The sequence below is a fragment of the Chaetodon trifascialis genome, chromosome 16, assembly GCF_039877785.1.
Source record: "Chaetodon trifascialis isolate fChaTrf1 chromosome 16, fChaTrf1.hap1, whole genome shotgun sequence".
Taxonomy (NCBI): domain Eukaryota; kingdom Metazoa; phylum Chordata; class Actinopteri; order Chaetodontiformes; family Chaetodontidae; genus Chaetodon; species Chaetodon trifascialis.
Window position 1 is genome coordinate 20362575 of NC_092071.1, and position 20177 is coordinate 20382751.

The 20177-nt window shown below is 43.1% G+C and overlaps 2 protein-coding genes across 2 annotated transcripts in view; one reads left to right on the plus strand and one right to left on the minus strand.

Annotated features, from left to right (window-relative positions):
• Positions 1-883: 883 nt before the first annotated feature.
• cyb5d2 (cytochrome b5 domain containing 2) lies at positions 884-3099 on the minus strand. The gene is made up of 4 exons (XM_070982784.1): positions 2768-3099; positions 2399-2539; positions 1354-1540; positions 884-1191 (listed from the first exon to the last, which is right to left on the minus strand). Exons 1-4 carry the CDS (start codon positions 3015-3017, stop codon positions 1017-1019), a joined length of 753 nt encoding a protein of 250 aa, XP_070838885.1. The 5' UTR covers positions 3018-3099; the 3' UTR covers positions 884-1016.
• A 95-nt stretch (positions 3100-3194) lies between these two features.
• Positions 3195-20177, plus strand: part of zzef1 (zinc finger, ZZ-type with EF hand domain 1) — a 33874-nt gene continuing 16891 nt past the window's right edge. The window contains exons 1-33 of the mRNA XM_070982745.1: positions 3195-3717; positions 4406-4550; positions 4654-4848; positions 5038-5221; positions 5366-5565; positions 9633-9843; positions 9990-10106; positions 11498-11676; positions 11861-11959; positions 12091-12182; positions 12275-12420; positions 12706-12811; positions 13008-13229; positions 13879-13970; positions 14139-14359; positions 14506-14639; positions 14714-14784; positions 14872-14986; positions 15118-15283; positions 15444-15565; positions 15657-15779; positions 15939-16108; positions 16194-16275; positions 16369-16570; positions 16852-16985; positions 17106-17346; positions 17483-17562; positions 17671-17761; positions 17862-18348; positions 18437-18601; positions 18926-19045; positions 19195-19356; positions 19606-19738. Coding sequence (XP_070838846.1) covers positions 3310-3717; positions 4406-4550; positions 4654-4848; positions 5038-5221; positions 5366-5565; positions 9633-9843; positions 9990-10106; positions 11498-11676; positions 11861-11959; positions 12091-12182; positions 12275-12420; positions 12706-12811; positions 13008-13229; positions 13879-13970; positions 14139-14359; positions 14506-14639; positions 14714-14784; positions 14872-14986; positions 15118-15283; positions 15444-15565; positions 15657-15779; positions 15939-16108; positions 16194-16275; positions 16369-16570; positions 16852-16985; positions 17106-17346; positions 17483-17562; positions 17671-17761; positions 17862-18348; positions 18437-18601; positions 18926-19045; positions 19195-19356; positions 19606-19738 — 5415 coding nt within the window. The 5' untranslated portion in view covers positions 3195-3309. The remainder of the gene's footprint in view (positions 3718-4405; positions 4551-4653; positions 4849-5037; positions 5222-5365; positions 5566-9632; positions 9844-9989; positions 10107-11497; positions 11677-11860; positions 11960-12090; positions 12183-12274; positions 12421-12705; positions 12812-13007; positions 13230-13878; positions 13971-14138; positions 14360-14505; positions 14640-14713; positions 14785-14871; positions 14987-15117; positions 15284-15443; positions 15566-15656; positions 15780-15938; positions 16109-16193; positions 16276-16368; positions 16571-16851; positions 16986-17105; positions 17347-17482; positions 17563-17670; positions 17762-17861; positions 18349-18436; positions 18602-18925; positions 19046-19194; positions 19357-19605; positions 19739-20177) is intronic.

Below are 20177 nucleotides of genomic sequence, written 5' to 3' on the forward strand. Positions count from 1 at the left end.
TAGATCCGCATCATTTTCAAATGAGATCTAATTTAGTCAGTTTCAGAGTTGTAACATCGACATTGTATTACTTTACTGTTCGAGGTGAAAGATGGCACAACTGGACAGAGACGAAATTCATCATGAAATGGGATTGTTTTTCTCCCTGATTGCGACATAGTCTATCATGTGTGGGCATCAGCCAAATTAAATGGGATGTTTACTTGTTAACATGGCAAGTTGGGAAAATGTGACCTGAGAACGCCTGTTTTAACCCAAAAGGAATAGAAACGTGGTCCCCAAAACAAAATTCTGTTAACAATCTTCCTCCTAAGTTACAGAAATGCCTAATATGCCTATGCATGTCATTTAATTTGTAGCCTGTATGTGTCATTGTCTTAATCATGTCATATTTCAAAATCAGTCACCAAATGATTACATTCCATTTTTGATCTTCCATGAGGTCCGCTTTGGAAGATGTTATCGTAGTCCCCACAATGTTGCCTCAAGTCAAGTTGTTGTCTTGACCCATCACATTTAACTTCTTGATTTAAGCCTAACAGGTGCACTTTATCAAGATCACATGGCATTTCCGATCATTGGGGAGAATGTGGAGTAGAGGGACGGCCTGGTAGTGGGGCCTCTTTAAGTATTGTTAAATTGTACAGATAAATGTGTGATATTTTTGACCACTACAACTGTTTTGTACTTTAATGCAGTTTGTGCTTGTCATTGTGACAAACCTAAATCTTGCCTCTGTTAATCTTTTATGCACATTGTTTAATCTTTTATGCACATTATATTGTATCTGTATGCTCAGATATCTAGCCTGTCTCTTCCTGGTGTATCCTTTTAGAGAAAGGGAGGACAACTTTACATAAAGGTTATGGAAAACCAGTCGATTGAGTTTTCTTCATTCTACCTTTTTATTACGTTCATCAGTGTGATTTACTGGCAAAAGTCCCTGTGTTTTCCTGAGATTTGTGTTGCTAAAAAGCAGGCCATGGATAGGTCCTTGTTCTGGGCTGGCCCAGAGACTAGTACTCTTCAACAGAGCATGAGTCGGCATGTGGAGGGCAGCCGTCGTACTTCTGCAGGTTTGGGTCTTCCTCTGCTGTGGATGGGTCTTCAACACAGACACAACGAACACCGCTGGATCCTGGAGAGAAGAGTTTCCGTGGAACACCAGTCCAGCCTCTTTCCACTCCACCACTGGAGAGAAAAAAATCTAAATCAGTCCTGCAAATCCTTATGAATACCAGTAAAACCTGCTGGCATAAGACCTGATCCATTACAAATAAGCAGTACATCAACATTGCATGATGTGCTCTGTAAGCTTCTTAATATTTGATTAGGCCAGAACTATTTCCATACCTCTTTGTGGAGCACCAGACTTGTCCTCCACTGGCAGCACTCCACTGTGAGTTGCAGGATGGAAAGCGTAGCATCTCAGCCGCAGACTGGGCCTTGATTTGCTGGCCCTCTGCTAACGATGCTTCTGCCCGCAGCAGGGCCTCTGTGGGCTGCCCGGTCTCGCTGTAGAACTGGCCTATTACCAGACCTGAAATTCAACACAGGAGAGGCTGGTACTTCACTTAAGATGATGATGGATGTCGATCGATGAGGAGAAATGAGGTGAAGCACCTAAGTGGGCAGCACTACACCTCAGTCAAAAGCTTTTGCAGTTCAAACAACTGCACAAGCTGTAGCTCTTCAGGATATTTCAATATGTGGAGCCAGCTTGTGAAAAATATGGAGAAACAGGAGTTTCAGTACCTCACACTGCACTTTGTGGAGTTATACCAACATCGGTAGTACTGGCTTATTTTTTCATTTTTGAAGGACCCCTTCATAGCTCTAGTTTTCATATCTCTGGTATTAAGGCCCCTAATGTAATCAAGTGATCTCCACAGGAAGAGGAGGATTTATTTATTTATTTTTTTTAAATGGCATAGAAAAAGTCACGTCAAGTAGAAGTAGAGATACCATGCTATAAAGGTACTCCATTACAAGTCCTTAATTCAAAATGTTACTATGGAAAAGGACAGAGGTACCAGGAAAAAGTACCTCAAGAATCAAAAGTAAAAGTACTCATTATGCAGAATGGCTCCTTTCACAATGTAATTATAGGATATCATATTATTCTGTTTTTATACCTAACAACTGCATCTAAGAGCATTTCAGTGTTACAGCTGGGTAAATCAGTAGTATAGTTCTGCATTGTATCATAAATGTTATTTTTTATGAAAAAAGTAACGAGTCACAAACAAATGTAAGGGAGGATAAAGGACATACAAAAACAGTTCATATGAATAAAGCTGAACTGAAAGTGATCTTACAAGATGCTCAAACAGTAACTACTGACTGAATCTTGCTCATGAAGAAATGAAAGCACTGTACCAAATATTCCATTACATACCTACAGCTTGGTAGTCCCTCTGATAGAAGGCTAGCCAGTCATAAAGAGCCAGCACCTGCAGTGGGGACAGACTGGACACATCATCTGTCAGACCACTTTCTGTGAAGTCCCCAGTGATGAAAGCCAGTGAGGCATCTTTGCCTGAAAATGCAGACACATATGTACAGTACAGTGTCCAGGATAGTACAGCGCTATAGCTGCTTATGTGCTATTATTAGACTGGAGTTCATGTTCCTGATTTCGGTTTGTTGAGGGATTGGGGTGTTACACACCATCAAGCAATGTTTAACCAGTGTCTTACAATTACACATAAAAAGATCTCTGGTTAAGTTGACACATTGTGGGGACTGCAGACAAGAGGGCAATCACCTGCCATAAAGTGATAAGCACCACCAGGTCCATAGTGCTTGTGTCCTTTGTGTACATCAAAAACCTGGCCCAGGATGGCCAGGTAGAGGCCCTTGCTGCCTTCCTCCCCGTCGTACAGAGATAATTCACGGCTGCTCAGGAGGCGCACAGACTGCCCCAGAGTTGCTTCTTTTCCAAATTTAACGACCCACTCGCGAGAAAGGAACAACACAGCCACAGATAAAAAGGCGAAAAATACATAACTGAGCATGGTGTCCCTCCACCGGTTTGGCTTGTTACATATACATTACATCAACACTCCCTCTGACAACGACGCAGGTGCTTCCGAGTACAGCAACTCTACGGCGCGTGCGTAAACCATTGACGCAAAGGACGTTCGTTCCAAGGAAGCTCACGTACAGGACGTCAATGCGGTAGTAGTGAACGGCAGAGCTCGAGCTGTAGGTTAGAGGTCTGTATACAGACCGGTATAACCGTTTCAAAACTGACACTCGGTGGGCCGCAGAGATTTGCAGGGGGAGTCCTAGGTCGGTGAAACAAACATGGGGAACGCCGAGAGCGGCTGCGGTGGAGGAAGCGGCGACGAGGAAGATATAGAAACTGAGAGCCCGGGCTTCGCGGAAGACAGTCCGGCCTCTGCGGCCACTGGCGTCGGAGGCGGTGGAGGCTCCGGTTCTGGTAGAAGCGGAAGAGGATCGAATAACGTGTCCGTGCCCACAGGTGGACCACCTACCCCCGGGGTCCTCCTAGAACAAGTCAAACTGAGAGAAGCAGCGGCTCGCATTAGCGACTCAGGGATCGCCATTCGGGAGTCTGTGCTGGCTGGGAATGAGAGTGTGTTGGTGCGGTGGTTGGAGGACCGGTTAAACCGAGGAGAAGAGTCTGTCAATGTGGAACAATTCTGTGAGATGTTGGAGAGCAGAGATGCCCCGAGAGATGAGTGTGAAGAGGTATAAAAACATAGGAAAGCAAACGTACCCCTCACAAGTCTTCGTAAATGTCAGTATGTGGAATGTCATGCCTGCTCTTGAACGAGATCAGAAAGGTTTATAGCTGTGGCCATGCCCAGTCATAATGAGAGATTAGAAAATATGATTGCCCAGTGAGGTCAGGAGTTGGGATAAACCATTGATTGTTCCATACTCTTAAGGGTGTGCAGTGAATCAAAACGAATGAGCTATCCTGATGCCACCTTTGCTCAGGTCTATTGTCACTGGGTATTCAGCTTTGGCCTCTTGTAGCATAACACGCTGCTTTGTTGGCTGACATGTGTTGTGGCAGATGAATGGGTTAACTAATGAATGTGTACTTTAGTCTGCATTTGGCTTTGTGGTGGTACATGGAATGCCACAGCTATACTGTAAACACGGCAGGGTGCATTTGGTCATGTAATAATCCAGCCCCCATGAGACCCAGAGATGACAAACATGACTTGTTCAACAGATATAAAAAGTGCATAACTCAATAATGAGAATCAGAGCTGGATCATATTGTGTGCCCCATAAATAAGGGATACCAGTTGTTACCCATTTGTGTTTTAAGTTATATCTGTATGGGTTTGTGATGGTGTTCACAAATGGGAGTGATTGTATCAGTATCTTAAGTGTCACAATGTGAACTGTCTTTGCCCTGTTTCAGGCCTTTGGACAGTTCGATGCGGAGGGGGATGGGGTGGTGGATGTAGAGAGCATGCTGATTGCTCTGAAGAACTCCAATGGAGCTAATCTAAAGGGAGAGCTGAGTCATGTGATCAGACAGCTACAGGCGTGCTCCCTAACTCCAGGTAGGAGATGTGATTTGTTTCTCAGGATCAACAAGGTCAGCCTTATTTGGATAGGTATTGTCAGCAGGATGTAGAAGATTTGACTTGTATTTTTTCTCCACAGGTTTTGTTGACATATTCTCCAAGACCAAAGACCGGTTAGGGGCACATGCCTCTAAGATCCTTAAATTCTTACACAGGAATCGCATTCCCAGCAGTGCCATCACTTTCCCTGTCTTAGAGGGCTACAACAGCATCTGCACCATGAGGTCCAGTGTGGTCCAGGACTACTTGGAATTCCTCTTGCAGAAAGAGAAAGGTGAACACCAGAGCTTCTGAAGAATAAAATGGCCATGTAGTGCTGAATAAGAGGTTTACCTGTACATTTCTGAATGTTCTCCTGTGTATTTCAAAGAATACAGTAACACTAAAGACATATTCAGAATTATATCTGTCTCTCATTGCTGCACACCATTCAGATTGTCACTGTAATCCGTATTTGTTTAAGATTTGGATATCCAGTACAGAGCAGAGCTGGACCACGATCCAGAGGTGGACAAGGTCAAAGTGGTCACACAATGTTACAGCACAATAGAAGCTTCATCCAACGCTGCAGACATTTACAAAATGACAAATGGGGAAACTGCATCTTTCTGGCAGTCGGACGGCAGCGCACGCTCACACTGGATAAGGCAAGGGCACCCACTCTGTAAAATGTGAACCGAGGCTTTGCAACTGATTGTCATGTGTGCCTAATGCTTGGATTGAGGAGTTTTTTTTGTTTATATGTATGTGATCAGTTTTAAGGTGCAAACTTGTGTCTTTTCTGTTTCCAGATTGAAAATGAAGCCAGATGTGGTTTTGAGACGTCTGGCCATTGCCGTGGCTTCTAACGACCACAGCTATATGCCGCAGCTTGTTTCAGTTGCTGTTGGGAAAAACCGGCGTTCCCTGCAGGAGATCAGAGATATCCGCATCCCCAGCAATGTCACAGGCTACGTAGCTCTCTTGGAGAATGCCAACATCACACACCCCTGTGAGTCACCACCTGTTGGACTTTCTGCTTTTTGGTTTGTTTGTCCATGACCTTGTGTGTTTCTTCATTGGTGCATAAGGAGAAACTTTCTCATTTCCTCCCGCTTCTGTGAAGATAGGGCATGGTGTCAGCTACAGAGGAGCACCAGTAGGCTCATAGATAGTTGAATGGTTAAGTGCCTCACCTTTGAATCCACATGTAAGCTTCCACGAGCCTAGGATTGCATGTTGCTAGAATTTCCAACTTCTTCTACCTCAGGTCTTAAAGGCTTCTGTATACAGTAGCTAATAGGTTATTTGTTGTCAAGTGACATTAAATTCAAACGGAGGAAGTGAAAACTGCAATGGATGAGTTCTTACTGGGCAAGTTTATGTGAAACTATGAGAGCAAGGCGTAAACAGAAAATCAGAACATACTTTGAATGTGACCCTTATGTCATGAAGAGGAGCGATTTTTCAATTGAACTGAAAGTTTGCTACTGAGGCAGTGGATATAGCCAACTAGCTGCTCATTCAGATGTCGTTGTACGTAAGTTAAAGCAGACAAAAGTTTGGAGGCGAACAACTTTCTTGTTAGCAGTTGGGCCCACAGCCTCAGTACCAAAGTGCTCCAGGATGACTGTTGTTTCTTTCAAGGGTGCGTATCTTTTGCTTTCCTGTTGATTAACCGAGCAGCAAACTTTCAGCGCTGCAGTGCTGAATGTTGATGTTTACATTACGGTTGTTTGCAAGGTTAACCACTCGCAAAGGTCCACTGAAACACTACTGAAAATGTGGATCGTCGCGAAGACAGGGTACATTATTTATGTTCAGCTGTCTTATATGAAACCGTTGCTTGTAGCCATTGCTTTAAATCCACCATAGGTTTAAAACAACAGCTAATGTTGCATCATTTCCACCAGTAGCCGATTCAGCTCCTCCCGACTGCAGACAGTTAAGCTATTTTTTCCGATGTTTTTCGGTCAACTCCTGCATTTTTCACCCTTATGAAAAACAGCATTTGATGCTCAATAAAAGCTCCCCCTGGTTTCTTGGTTTGTTCAATCTGAGCAACCGTAAATGGTGCAAAAAATAGGCATTTTGAGTGTGTGTTATAGTACTTGATATGCAGAAAACTCACTTCAGGCCTCCAACTGCAGTTCGTGCCAGAACAAAAGAGTGACGTGACGTCTTCTGCAAACAACCTATAGGCCACACATCTACCTTCATTAAAAGTCACCAAGTCACACAGTATATATACACGTATGTGTGTGTGTGTGTGTGTGTGTGTGTGTGTGTGTGTGTGTGTGTGTGTGTGTGTGTGTGTGTGTGTGTGTGTGTGTGTGTATATAAATGAGGACAGCATCAAGTGAGAATCGATTGTGCCAGGTAGCTAAGAGCAAGAGCCACAGTCAAATATTAGCATTGGCTCAAATAATGGTGACAAATTCAGATTCATATGTATTTTGAGAGCAGTCATGCTGTTTTGCAGCTCTCGCTACAGACTGAACCAGTCTCTGCTCTGTGTTTTATACGACCCTGATTCCAAAAATGTTTGGAATCACTATATAAAGAAATAATAACAATAATAGGACTTCACAAACACAAAAACAACAATGAAACAAAATGCATGAAAGCATGTAGAGGCACACAAAGCAATAAAACATGCACAAGAGTTCTCAGAGTAAAAAATAAATAAAGGAATAAAAGATAGTCTAGAGTCTGCTGATCATAGTGGCTGATCTGTAGTGTAGTGTGATACATTCTGCTGTGTATGGGGCGCCTTATCATTGACAGCTTTAAAACCAATAAAAGAACGTTAATATCGATCCTAATAGCAACAACTGCGGAGAGGTGAGCAATGGAGTGATATGTTCTCTTCTTGTTTTTGTTAGTGCTATTGTGGCTGCATTTTGTACAATTGAAGTTTGCAAATTACTTCCTTTGGCACGTCAGTGAACAGGGCGTTACAATAATCTCGTCATTAGAAGTCAAAGGCATGGGTCAGTTTAGTTGCATTAGAAATGACAAATAGGGTCTAAGTCTTGAAATATTTCTAAGATGGAAAGAGGCAGTTTTTGTAATATTGTCAGTGTGGTTTTTGAAACTAAGGTCTGAGTCTCGAGTAGCCCCATGACTTTTAACTGCTGATTTTCTTTCTTTTCTCATTCGATCCTGTTCAAATAATTTTCAGTCATTCATGTTATAACATTGGTCAGACAGCTGGTGAGTAGTTGCAGGCAATGAGGGTTGTCTGGCTTAAGGGAAATGTAAAAGTAGGTGTCATCTGATTGATGTTTTCTGATTACTTCACTAAGTGGCAGCATGTACAGTGAGAAAAGCAAAGGAGCCTTGTGGCACACCTTACATATATGTATGCTATCCTGTGCTAACAAAGAACTGTCTACCAGTTGAATATGTTTTAAACCAACCAATTTGGCATGAGAGACCAACATAATATCAAGGCGACTGGCAAGGATGTTGTTGTCTATGGTATCGGAAGCTGCACCAAATCAAGCAGCTCAAGAATGGAAACAATGTCATCAGCAGTTCAGCACAAATCACTTAAAGTTCTGGTTAGAGCAGTTTCAATGCTCTGTCTTTGTTTAAAACCAGACTGATACGACCCAGAAATGTAGTTCCCACAGAGAAATTGATTGATCTGTGTGAAGACTGCTTTTTCAAGAATTATGCTCAAAAAAGGTAGGTTTGAAATTGTTCTAAAATGTCTTTAGCTGGCAGGGTCCAGGTTACGCTTCTTCTGTGATGGTCTGACAATTGAATTGCAGTTTTGATAAGGTCAGGAAAGATACCAGCTTGCAGTGATAGGTTCAGTATTCATAATTTGCTGGTGGAGAGTCCTCGAAGAAGAAAGTGGGGAGAGGATTTAAAGAGCATGTGGCTGTTTTTAGCGGAGTAGCAATTTTCTTCAGTTCTGCATCATCCAAAATATTCAAAGTTTCCATAGCAGCCCTTTGGCAGCATGCATCATGAACAGTTTGACATTCCAATGTGTGGTATATCCACTCTGATTTTTCAATTTTTCTGATCAAACAACTGGGCAAAATCCTCACATTTCAAATTTAATGCTTGGAAAAGTAAACCTGTTAGCAATTTTAGCAACTTGACTTATGGCTATGTTAAGGCCTTCACTAGAAATCACTAGTTTGGGCACTGTAATGTGCCGAGCTAAGTTAAAAGAAAGCAGCATTTTCAGAAAGTCTCCTGCTCTGGTGTCTGTCATTTTGGTAAGATGAATGTTGACGTCCCCAGCTGTAAGAATATGTTTGCTGCTACAGATTGGAAGCAGTTCAAGGATAAAACGTGTATTATGTTTAGGTGGGCGATAAATGTTCAGCAGCACGATTGCTGTCTTGCACAATATTTCAATCACAAGATATTCACATGCAGTAAGTTTTCCAACGTCTATACTTTTGCATCTAATGTTTTTTGCATAATTAGAAGCTCCCTTTCTTTCCTTCCCTGATGGAGTACAAATAACTGAACTGAAGAGGACGTGTTTCATTCATCACAGCTGCACTATCAGCTCCTAGCTATGTTTCACTTCCAAACACAAAATCAGGATGTGAGCTCAGAGATGATATCAAGTGCTCTAACATTCAGATGTTAAAACTGTCATTGTCTGACCATTCTTACTTTGGACATACAGTAACAGCAACTACATTTTCTTTATGTATTTTTGCTTTCTTGGCCCTTAATTTTGCTAGAACAACTGAAATGTGGTAGTAGTCTGAGGATTTGCTAGTAGTAGACAGACATGCAGTTCTGTTTTTTTTGGTATTATTTAATTGAGGAGGCCTGCAGGAGGCTGAGCCCATGGCCACAGAGGGGTGTTGGTAAATGTGACAAACATAAAGCATAAATAAAACAAAATGTGATAATTTGCTAATCCTTTTAACACATGTATTCAATACCAGCAGCACATTTTAGACAAGATGGGACAGGGTTAGCAAAAGACTGGGAAAGTCGTGGAATGCTCTAAAAACACTTGTTTGGAACGATTATGGCATTTTTGCATCATGTATTCTATCAGTGTGCTGACTACATCATGTCTTCACCAAACCCCAGACATCCAAATCAACATTAAGCGGTGCCTGAGTGATGGATGTGACACACGGATTCATGGCTTGAAGACACTGGGTTATCAGATTACCAAGAGTAAAGAGGTGTCTGTTTCGGATGCTTCAGCCATCTGGTACCTGTCTCTCCTCACCTCCTTGGTCACCGCATCCATGGAGACTAACCCTGCACTGGCTCAGACTGTCCTTCAGAGCACACAGTAAGACACACTACTCATTCTGTTGCATATGTATGTGAAAAAAGGAGTACAATGTTTCCGATCTCATTGCATTGCATTGTTTTAAGTTTAGTCATTTGTTTAGTGTTTGGGTTCTGAGGGGTCTTTTTGTGTTGTTTTTCTCCTAGAAAAGCCTTACGACACATGCCACCGTTGTCCCTAACGCCGTCATCCACAGAGTTCCCCAAGTTCTTCTCTTTGAATATCTTGGAGGAGGTGGATGGATTTCTCCTCAGGATAGCAGAGTAATGACCTGCTGGGATTACATCAGCATACTCACCCATCACTACCACACTGAGCTCATAATGCTGACATCATCACAGTGAAAACAGACTAAAACCAAAGTATTGATTCAGTGGGAGATGACACACCATTTCCATTCCATTTAATGTACTTTAAATCCTTCAGATGTGCTCAGGGTCAGCAAGAACAACAACAACATGGCTGGAATAATCTCATCAGTTATTATCAGTTGAATATCAAAAAATATTTCTGTAGACTATGTCTATTCACGCATACATTCGATGTGACAGATACAGTATGGCCAGGTATTTTGGTCTTTTTGTTTTTTAGCAAACCCTCAGTCAAAAAACATTTAGCTTGTGAGACTTTAAGCTACAGCCCTGCAATCGGCTGGCGACCGGTTCAGGGTGTACCCCGCCTCTCGCCCATTGTAACTGGGATAGGCTCCAGCCCCCCGCAACCCCGAAAGGGATAGGCGGTATAGATAATGGATGGATGGATGGACTTTAAGCTACAGTGTTTAGGTGAGACCCCAGACCTGTGTGGTTGTCTGTTTAAACGAGACTCTTCAAGAGCAGATTATGGATTATGACCGTGTTGAACTGAATATTCATGGAAATAGTAATTGCCACTAATCATTATTAGCCCAGTGTTAAATTGTGACATCTTGCTACTGTATTATAAAATATGGATTACACGTTTCACCTCCCATCTATTTCTTAATAGAGAATTGATAGAGGAGCACAGTCTATGGTGGTCCATGCCAGTCTTGGAGCTCAGCAGGAATTAAAACCTTCTAAGCCAAATTGATAACTCATAACCTTTTTTCATTTTTCACATTCGCAAAATTAATGTAATCTATATTGTGTCTGATTAATATTTTAGCCAAATGCAGCTTCAATGGATCGGCTCACATTTCACAAGTCATGTCCATTTGTACATTGAAAGGCTTATTGGCTGCTATAATTGTTCCCTCTGTCTGCAAAGGGATCCCTTCTTAAAGCAATTTCAATATAAGCAACAGCAAAACGTGTCCTTGTTTCATGGAAAAATGCTTTCTTAAGTTCAGTTGACGGTAAAATCTGGCTTCAACAGACTGAGGTCGATAAATATTATGCTCTGCAGACAGCATGGACAGTAGGAGCAATGATCAGGACCAATAATGCTGTTAATGTAGATATGGACTTGAGTGTAATATTAAGATTGACTTGAAGAATTATAAACCTGTCCTTTAGGATGTGAGGGAACATTTGAAAATCACAAACATGCATGAAAATACTACTTATTTGGCAAAAATACCTTTGACACTCAGAAATAGTGACACAAAAGATCATTTAATATAACTGAAAGCACCCCAAATCTAACTTGTGTTTGTTTATCTGCTCCTGTGTAGCTGCTGTGTGAGTCCTGATGCAGAATTAACCCTCCTGGCCTTTGCCCTGGCCAGAGGCAGTGTGGCCAAGGTGCTCCAGGCCCTGTCCTGCATCAGTGATCATTTAGAGACCAAGTACAAGGCCACCTCCCTCATTGTGTCTATGGCTTCTGTCCGACTGCGGCTGCTTAATCGCAATGGTAATGTGGCCAGCCCTTCTTTACTCTCATTCACATGGAAACATTTGAAACCATAAACCTAGGAGAGAAAGTGCATGGCCTACAAGGAGGAGACGCATTAGTGGACTGTGCTGTGGAATATGATCAAATGAGTAACTGTGGTACCACAGAAAATGCATTTACAATGATTTATGCTCCATCACAGGGAAGCCTCTCCAGTTGCACCTACAGGCCTGTGATGTGAAGAGTAAAGAGGAGAAATCGGGGCCAGAGAACATGCTCACAGAATCCTCCACCGGAGATGGTACAACCGAGACCTTTCTTATTCACTGAGAAAATAACAATAACATCTAGTTCACGCTCAAGCTTGAGATGCCTTCAGCTTCACTTTGAACATGCCCTCAAGAGTAACTGAAGGTTTTTGTTGCTCTGAAGGTTTTCTTACAGAAAGTGGCAAGAAGAAAGCCAGTGTGATCCTGTCGACAGAGGACCAGAGTAACTTCCAGGTCACTCAGATGAGGATCAAAGTGAGGCTCTGTTTGATTTTCACCAAGTGTGAGAACACAGACAGTGACAGAGGATTACTGTAACACTCGCTCTCTGGTTCGTGTGATTTAAGGTGCGAAAAGGAGCGATTGGAGCAAAATGCGGCTTGGTGTTTGCATACAAGGAGGAAGATCCTTTTGATGCAGAGAAGCATTTCAAGAGGTTCAAGAAGTATGACACATGGGACTACAAGGACTACAAAGAGTTTGTACAAGACAGGTAAGGAGCATTTTATAGCTGTCTGAATATCGTCATTACTGATGTTTTAGTTTAATGCGCCTTTGTGTTTATTGATTTACAACTTGGCAGTCGTTTAATGAAAGTAGTGGGGTGCACTGGTGTTGAGGAGCGCACATTAACACAATGAACCATTAAATCTAATACTACAATACTGATAGAGTATTGTTAGTTTTTTCTGAGTTATGGAACCCCTCAGCAGTGTTGGGGTCTGCCTCAGCAGTTTGTGTGAATGGCTGACACACCATGCTGTCACCTGACCTGCAGTGGGAAGGCTTCAGCACAGTCAGAGGATGAGCCGATTGGCTGGTTTGAGCTCGAGAATGACTGGAACGACGTGGAGATCAAGCTGCAGCAGTGTCGTGTTGCAAAGGTAGATATTGCATCCATTTAAAACTAAGACTTTCTTATATTCTCTCTGCACATTTAAACCTCATTATTTGAGCCCTCGAGCAGTTCTTCCTGAACAGTGTGATGTCTGATTTTAATTATGTTTTCATGCTGCCAGACATGTGTTGTCATTATCAAGTCACCACACCTCTTATTCCTCTGTTTCCCTGTCTTCCCAGTTCCTGATGGTAAAATTCCTCTGCACCAGGCAGGACTGGATAGCCGAGCGCCTTGGTGTGCAGTCCCTCAGCTTCAGCGGCTACCTGTGCCCTGGGGCAGAGAGGCTTGGAGACCTGGACAACCTCAGTCCAGAGCCAGAGAGCTTCGACCGTGATGCGGTGTCTGGCCTTTGTCTACTTAACAAGACACTTTTCTTCATACAACAGCTTACAAGAGACATGGTAACTAGTCAAGTCAGATTTTATTTATATAGCCCAACATGACAAATTTGCCTCAAAGGGCTTCACAGTCTGTACAGTATAAGGATCTTCAGACCCTGGACTCAGACATGGAAAAATTCACCCGAAAAAACCTTTACAGGGCAAAAGGAACTACTAATCACTACTGCAGGATGGCTGCCTTGAAATACCATAACCATAACATTGTGAGCTCCTCAAAACACTGCATCATGTGCCAGCATGTGCAGTTTGTAGGAAGACTTCCCACGTGTTTTATGGAGCTGTACTGCGTAGGTAGAAACATCCTCTTTGTGGCAGGAAACAATGAGGTTCATGAGGAATATTACCAGTTAACATACCACTGGCCCAAGATAGAGACTTAACTGTGGTCTTGTATTAAGACTTAGACAAGGACTCATTTCATATGTTAAATAAACTTATTTATCTGTGCTTTTTCTTTGCTCTCCTTCTTTCACTACTCTCTTTAATTTATTTATGGTGGCTCAATAGGTGATATTGCAACATCTCATTTATTGCTAAACTGTTGAGAGTGATCAGATACTTCATATTTATGGCCTCTGTGTCCTGTGTTTTCTTTTTATTGTTGTTGAATACTGTCAGTCAGTTTCCCCCTCTCTCTCCATTCCTACAGGATGCCTCTCACTTCAAGCAGAAGTATCTTCTGGACTTCAGTGGCCTCAGTCTGAACCTCTTCTGGACCTTCTACAGTAAACTCAGGGAGATGTGAGTAGGAGGGGTGTCACTGCTGTTTTAATGTATCCACACGCTCCCTACAGTCATTAGTACAACAATAATTACCATCTGGCATGTTCAGGCTCATTGGTCAGTACGTGGGACATGTCCAGACATACTAAGGTCTCACCTGTAATGGAGCATATGTCTTTGTCTTAGTGAGGGAGAGGAGGTGTTGAAGAGCAGAGTTCTGCTACTTCAGTTGATGCAGAACTGTTTCCCCATGCTGCCCAACCCACTGGAGGCCAAGGGCTCAGGGGAGAGCAGAGGGCCACACGAGGGAGCCACAGCAGCAGCTTGTCCATCCACCTCCAGCAGTGCAGAGCCTCTGTCCAACTCTGTCAGGGCTGTCTGGGAACTCTACACTCACCTCTGCCACAGTAAGAACCGGCTTTCGTTCAGCTGGGATGGTTAAATTTAGCCAAATGATTAACATTCTCTGTTGAGATGTTTTGGACAGTAACAGCAGGCCATGATTGATTTCTCGGAAGCAGCAGCAGTAATGTTTGTAATGTTTGTGTTTCAGTTGTGGATGGTCCAGAGGGTGAGACATTAGTGGAAAAAGCCTTGCACAAGGAAGCAGTCAAGGCCATTCTTAATGGAGCAGCTGTTTTCTTCCCTGATAAACACGTCAGGCGGGACAAGCTCTTCCACATGATGGTGAGTTGACTGAAAAAGTTAATCAATTCAGATCAAATAATGATGATGTGATATAATAATATACCTTTTTGCAGAAGAATATTACGGAAGAGGATCAGCCAGAGTCAGTGAAGGTGACTTTTGAATCGCTTTGTAATTACTTCAGGTAAGCATACTGAAAATATACAAACACTTGTGCTGGTACACATCCAGATCACAGTGGATCAACAACAGCTGGCTTTTCTCTACACAGTGACCAGGATCCAAGTGGCCTTCTCCTGCTCCCACCCAAAGGAGCTCCCTCAGACTTTGACATCAGCCCCATTCTGTCCGTCATGGAGACACTGCTGCTGGTGGCAACAAGAGAGGTGAGACCTCTGCCACACACACAATGTCTCAGCTGTTTCATTGTGTTATTTATCAACAGCCCTCTTTGTCCCTTCATGTTTCGATGTGAAATCTTGTGTTTTTATGTACTTTTCTGATGTTCGTCTCTCAGTGTGAGGTTATGATGGTGGATGGCAGCGGTGGAGCCAGCAGGACAGTGTTGCTGTCCTTGTTCTGGGCTCTGCAGGATAGCCTGCTGTCCTGGTGCTACCTGCAGCTCAAAGGAGGAGCCTCCGCTGGTGTTGCTGTTGACCTGGCTAGAGACATCCTGCTGAAATGTGAGACACAGCGACAATGTTGCAGGACACAAATGACCTAATTACACGTTCCAGGTTTAGATTCTGTGTTTTTTGTGTGTTTGTGTACTGACACTGAGTAGAATTCATTGTTGAGTGGACAAGAGGATGTACAGTCTGACTAAATTATTTATTTCAATAGATGCAGTTCAGTTCCTGGGAAGTATCAAAGCTACCCTTAGTTCCCTGCTGGAGAGGTACACTGGTGCTGAAATTACAGACAAACTAGGCACCTCCATCCTGGCCACAGTCTTCAGACAACTGGTAATACGCTCTTTGATTTTCAGTTGCCTTCCTGCACAATTATAGAGTTGAGTGTTTTCATTGACTGTAATATTTGTTGTGGTCCTGGCAGATGATTTTACTCCTGGAGCTGTGCTCTCTGGACATCCCTCACAGTGTGCTGCTGAAGAGTTTCTCTTCTCTGGTCGAGCTGCTCAAAAGCCTAGCCAGTGATACTGGAGACATCTTTTCTAAGGTCAGTCTGCTCTGACTTTAGGTTCATTTTGATCTTCAACTAAAATATAAGTATCTCAAATTTGCACTTAAGCAAAGTACTTGAGTAAATGTATTTAGTTACATTCCACTGTTGAATGTATTGATTGATTGTATTGATTGTATACCATGTCACTGTTAGGTGGATCAGGACAGCTGGCACCAGCCCCAGCAGCCAGTGGTGCTGAGGACCTGGAACATGGAGTCCCCTCACAACTATGAAAACAGCCGCCATGAGACCTCTATCTATGCCTGCCCTGGTGCCACCTCCTTTGAGGTGGAGTTTGACGAACGCTGTGAGACAGAGAAGAGGTGACTGATGAAATATATCAGATATTCAGATGTTTTCTTGCAAGAATTTATAGAACCCATCCTCAATGGCTCTTGATATTCACAGGTACGACTACCTAGAATTTACAGATTCTAGAGGTGGGAAAGTCCGCTATGACATGAAGGTTGGAACTGAGAAGTGGCCAAAGGTAGGACATGAGAAAGCACTCAGTTGTCTCCAAATGAAAAACTGTTATTTCTTAATGCCCTTACACGTCTTTTGCTTCTCCTGACTCCTGCAGAAGGTGACATTTGACGCGGGCCCTCAACTTCAGTTCCTTTTCCACTCCGATAGCAGTAATAATGAGTGGGGTTACAAGTTCACTGTGACGGCCCTGGGCCTCCCAGATATCACTATTTCTTGGATGTCAGACCTGCAGCTGCTGGTGGCTCGCCTGATGGGTCGTCTTGCTTCCAGAACCCTCGCCCTGAAATCCCCTCACGGTCAGACTGTTTTCCAAAACCTTTATCAAATCAACACCTGTGATCTAAAGTGAGTCTCTGTGTGACTCTGTCGGCCCATAGTTACTGTAGACTCTTTCTAATCTTGTACATTTGAGACTTACATAAACAGATTTTGCAAAATTAGGGATTTGTGAAACATGCTTAATTTGAGTTTGACAGAAAGTCATTTCAGACTGCTTCAGGGCTATATCATACTGGAGCATTTTTCAGACCCTTGATAGATTGAAATGCTGACATTTGTGGGTTGCTGTCTATTCCAGAGATTCGCACTGTAAAGGAGCTTCCAGCAGGGAAAATGTCCCATGTTCAGTCTTCTCCTTTATGGAAACCCATTCTGCGACACGGTTTGTGGGAAACCAGAGAGGCGAATCGGACTAAAACACCCACAGACCAGGTATTTTCAAATCTATGTAATCCAGTTATGTTTAACTTCATTCTCATCTTTACGTTATTCTACTGCTTATTGACCTCAGCAGCTAGATGGTGCTCTAACACTACTTCTTCCATGTGGTAGACAAACGCGTGGACTCTTGATGAGTTAATGAGCTTCCTGGAGGACTATGCCCGTTGGAACCCTTCCCAGGAGCCGGCAGACAGTAGAACAGAGCTGATGAAGACCCTCATGCAGTCCTGCAAAAAACAGCCAATGAGGAACGAGATTGCCACAGGGTCAAAGACAGACCAAGCTGTGAATGCCATTTGGGCAGCCATGGTTTACCACACACCAGCCCTCAACCATGCCCTGAGGACCTATGGTAATGCTTGGATATAATCAATGGTCACAAAGCAAAAGCTGCTTTATGTATTAAGTTTCTTGCTGTGTTTTAACATGATAATTCCATATGATTGAGTCACTCAACTGATTTCTGTCTTTTGTCTTTGTATGAATAGTTAATCAGGACTGCAAGTCTTGCTTAAGCGAAGACTTTGTGCAGGTGTATTCATTCGCAGACAACATCAGAACGTGGATGGTGAGTGTGGCTGACAGGCTTCGTGTCTCTGCTGACTGTCTGCTGCTGAGTTTATATATGATGGTGTTATTTAACTCTTATGCTGATGGTTTCTTTGTTTCCTGTCAGTTGGAGATGAAGCAGAGATACTTAGTTAGCAAAATTAATGTTCCTAATGAGAAAGAAGGGGTTCATGATGAGGTTACCATGGAGACACTAGGTAAGATTCTGACAAATGTAAAGCTGAATTCCACGCTTTTTCCACCATCTCTGTTATGTCTTTTTCTGATTTGCTGACTTGTGTTATTTTCTCTCTCTAGCTGATGCGTGCATTGAGAAGAGCCTCTTGCTCTTCAGATTTTCTCCTTGTGGAGTACCTTGTCAGGACAGTGACTCTTCCAAAGCAGCAGAGGGAAACAGTGCTCCTCTCATCCGCTCAAACTCAATCTCAGAAGGGGACTTCCAGGCTAGCTCCTCTCTGGGACCTCAGACTGCAGGGACTGAGGAGGGAGGTGAGGCTAGGGCAGGACCGAGGTCGCCCTCCAACACTCAAGCCCACAGCACATCTTCTTGTGTGCACAGCAGGCAAGGCCACAGAGGCTCCACAGAGAGCCTCTCCTCACAGCCAGGAGAACCAGCCTCACCCTCCGCCTTCCCCCGTAAAGCCCCATTCAGTCGGGCACGCCTGCGCCTCCTGTCCTGTCGATCTGTAGAAGAGCCCCGCACAACCGCCTCTGTCAAGGATCGCTACCCAATGGTTAAACACATCCTGAACTTCATAAGGGACCAGGCTCTCACAACGGCAAGGTGACTGAGCCCAAGTCCTCTATTTTGCATTGTTCCTTTGTGTAATGGCATCAAACAGGGTTGAGTCATCCCATTCTTCCTCCTGTAGCATTCTGCAGGCCCTGTCCCTGAGCAAAGCCCAGGCTCTGAGTGTGTGCAAGGTCCTGGAGATGGTGCAGCAATGTTTACATTCCCTGGGAAAGCCACACCTCTTCCAAGCACCATGTATCCTGTTCCTACAGGAGCTGCTGGCATGTCAGAAAGACTTCACCAGGTACATCAGTAGAAAATGTTTCTAGTAGAACAACAGCACATTTTTATAGGCTGTATGACAATAGATTTGTTTCTTAGATGGTAAAATGAGGCGGGTTGTAGTTGTACTAAAAATGATTGCCTTGACTTCTGTCCTGGACGACAATATTAGATGTGCCAATAGAGACTGTTGTTAGTATTCACCAATATTGATTAAACAGTTCAACAGAGAAGGAAATTAAGTTTGTTTTTTGTTTTTTTTAAAAAAAAAAACCTGTACGCTGACAACGGTACAACGGTAGAGCAGTATTTGAGCCACGATTTTCTTTTGCTTTGTCTTTTTCAGTTATTTCTCTCAGCTATCAGACAGTGGACAGAAGCTGGGAGAGGAGGTGAGGCGTTCCTACCATCAGCTGGTGCTCATGCTGGTGGAGGCAGTTCAAGGCTTCAGCAACCTCAATGAGAAGTAAGCTTTTATCTGTGTAAGGTTTACTGAAATTACAAAACGCTTGCAGCAATGATAAGTGTAATTCCAAGTGTGTATGTGTGTGCGCGTGTCTGTGAGTATGTGTGCGCATGCAGTGGTGTAAACTGACCTTCATCTCTGCTCTCCAGAGCCCTGCTACCAGCCCTCTCATGTGTACAGACCTGCTTGTTGCACCTTCTAGACATGAGCTGGGAGGTACATGACCTTCCTCTCTTCTTGAATATCAAGCTTCCTGACCTCCTGCTCAGCATGGCCCAGGAGAACATCAGTGTTCATGACATTGCCATCAGGTAATATCAGACCCATCTTAGAAAAAAAAGGCATGGCGCAGTGGAAATAAAATGTTTTTCTTACCGATAACCTAAGGCTAGCAAGAGACACAGCTTTCATTTCTGCATTTATACAAATCAGCAGTCTAAAAACTGCCTTGTGCTTCATGAGTCTATCTCAGACCTCTTACAATATGTTAAATAGTGTCCCAGCTACTTAAATTTGCAGAGATAATCGATTATGTCTGTGGTTTAAATTGATTCATTCAGTCAATGGACAGAGGAGGATGAAATCGCAGACTACAAGAAGAACCAGGAGTGGATGGATGAGTGTATGGATGGGATGTTCGAGAAGTGGTACGACAAAATCGACGAAGAGGAGTCCATGGAGGACAGGAGAAAGGTACATCACAGTGCATAAAAGACATAATGTGAAAGTACAGTCATCAGCAAACAATGAAAATTGTCAGAAAAGATGTTGGTGTAATACCGCTGAATATGTCCAACATCTGTCAACAAGGTTATAATAAAACGAAGAGTGCAGCCATGTTAGCGGCTCTGTGAAACCGTACTGCACAGCTGCTCTTTGACCTACATGCTAACATTAACTTACCAACATCCTTACCATGACATTACTAATATACTGATGCTGATGAAGTATGATGTTTATCACTCACTATCTTAGTGAAGCGTGTTACCATCACATCACACAAAGCATTATATTCAAATATTTTGTGTGAAGTGTTTGAAAGCATCACAGTAAAACACATACACAGTAATGGTTAAGACTGGCGTAAATACTATGTTTATTTCCTATAATAATATCATCCAATCCAAAAGCC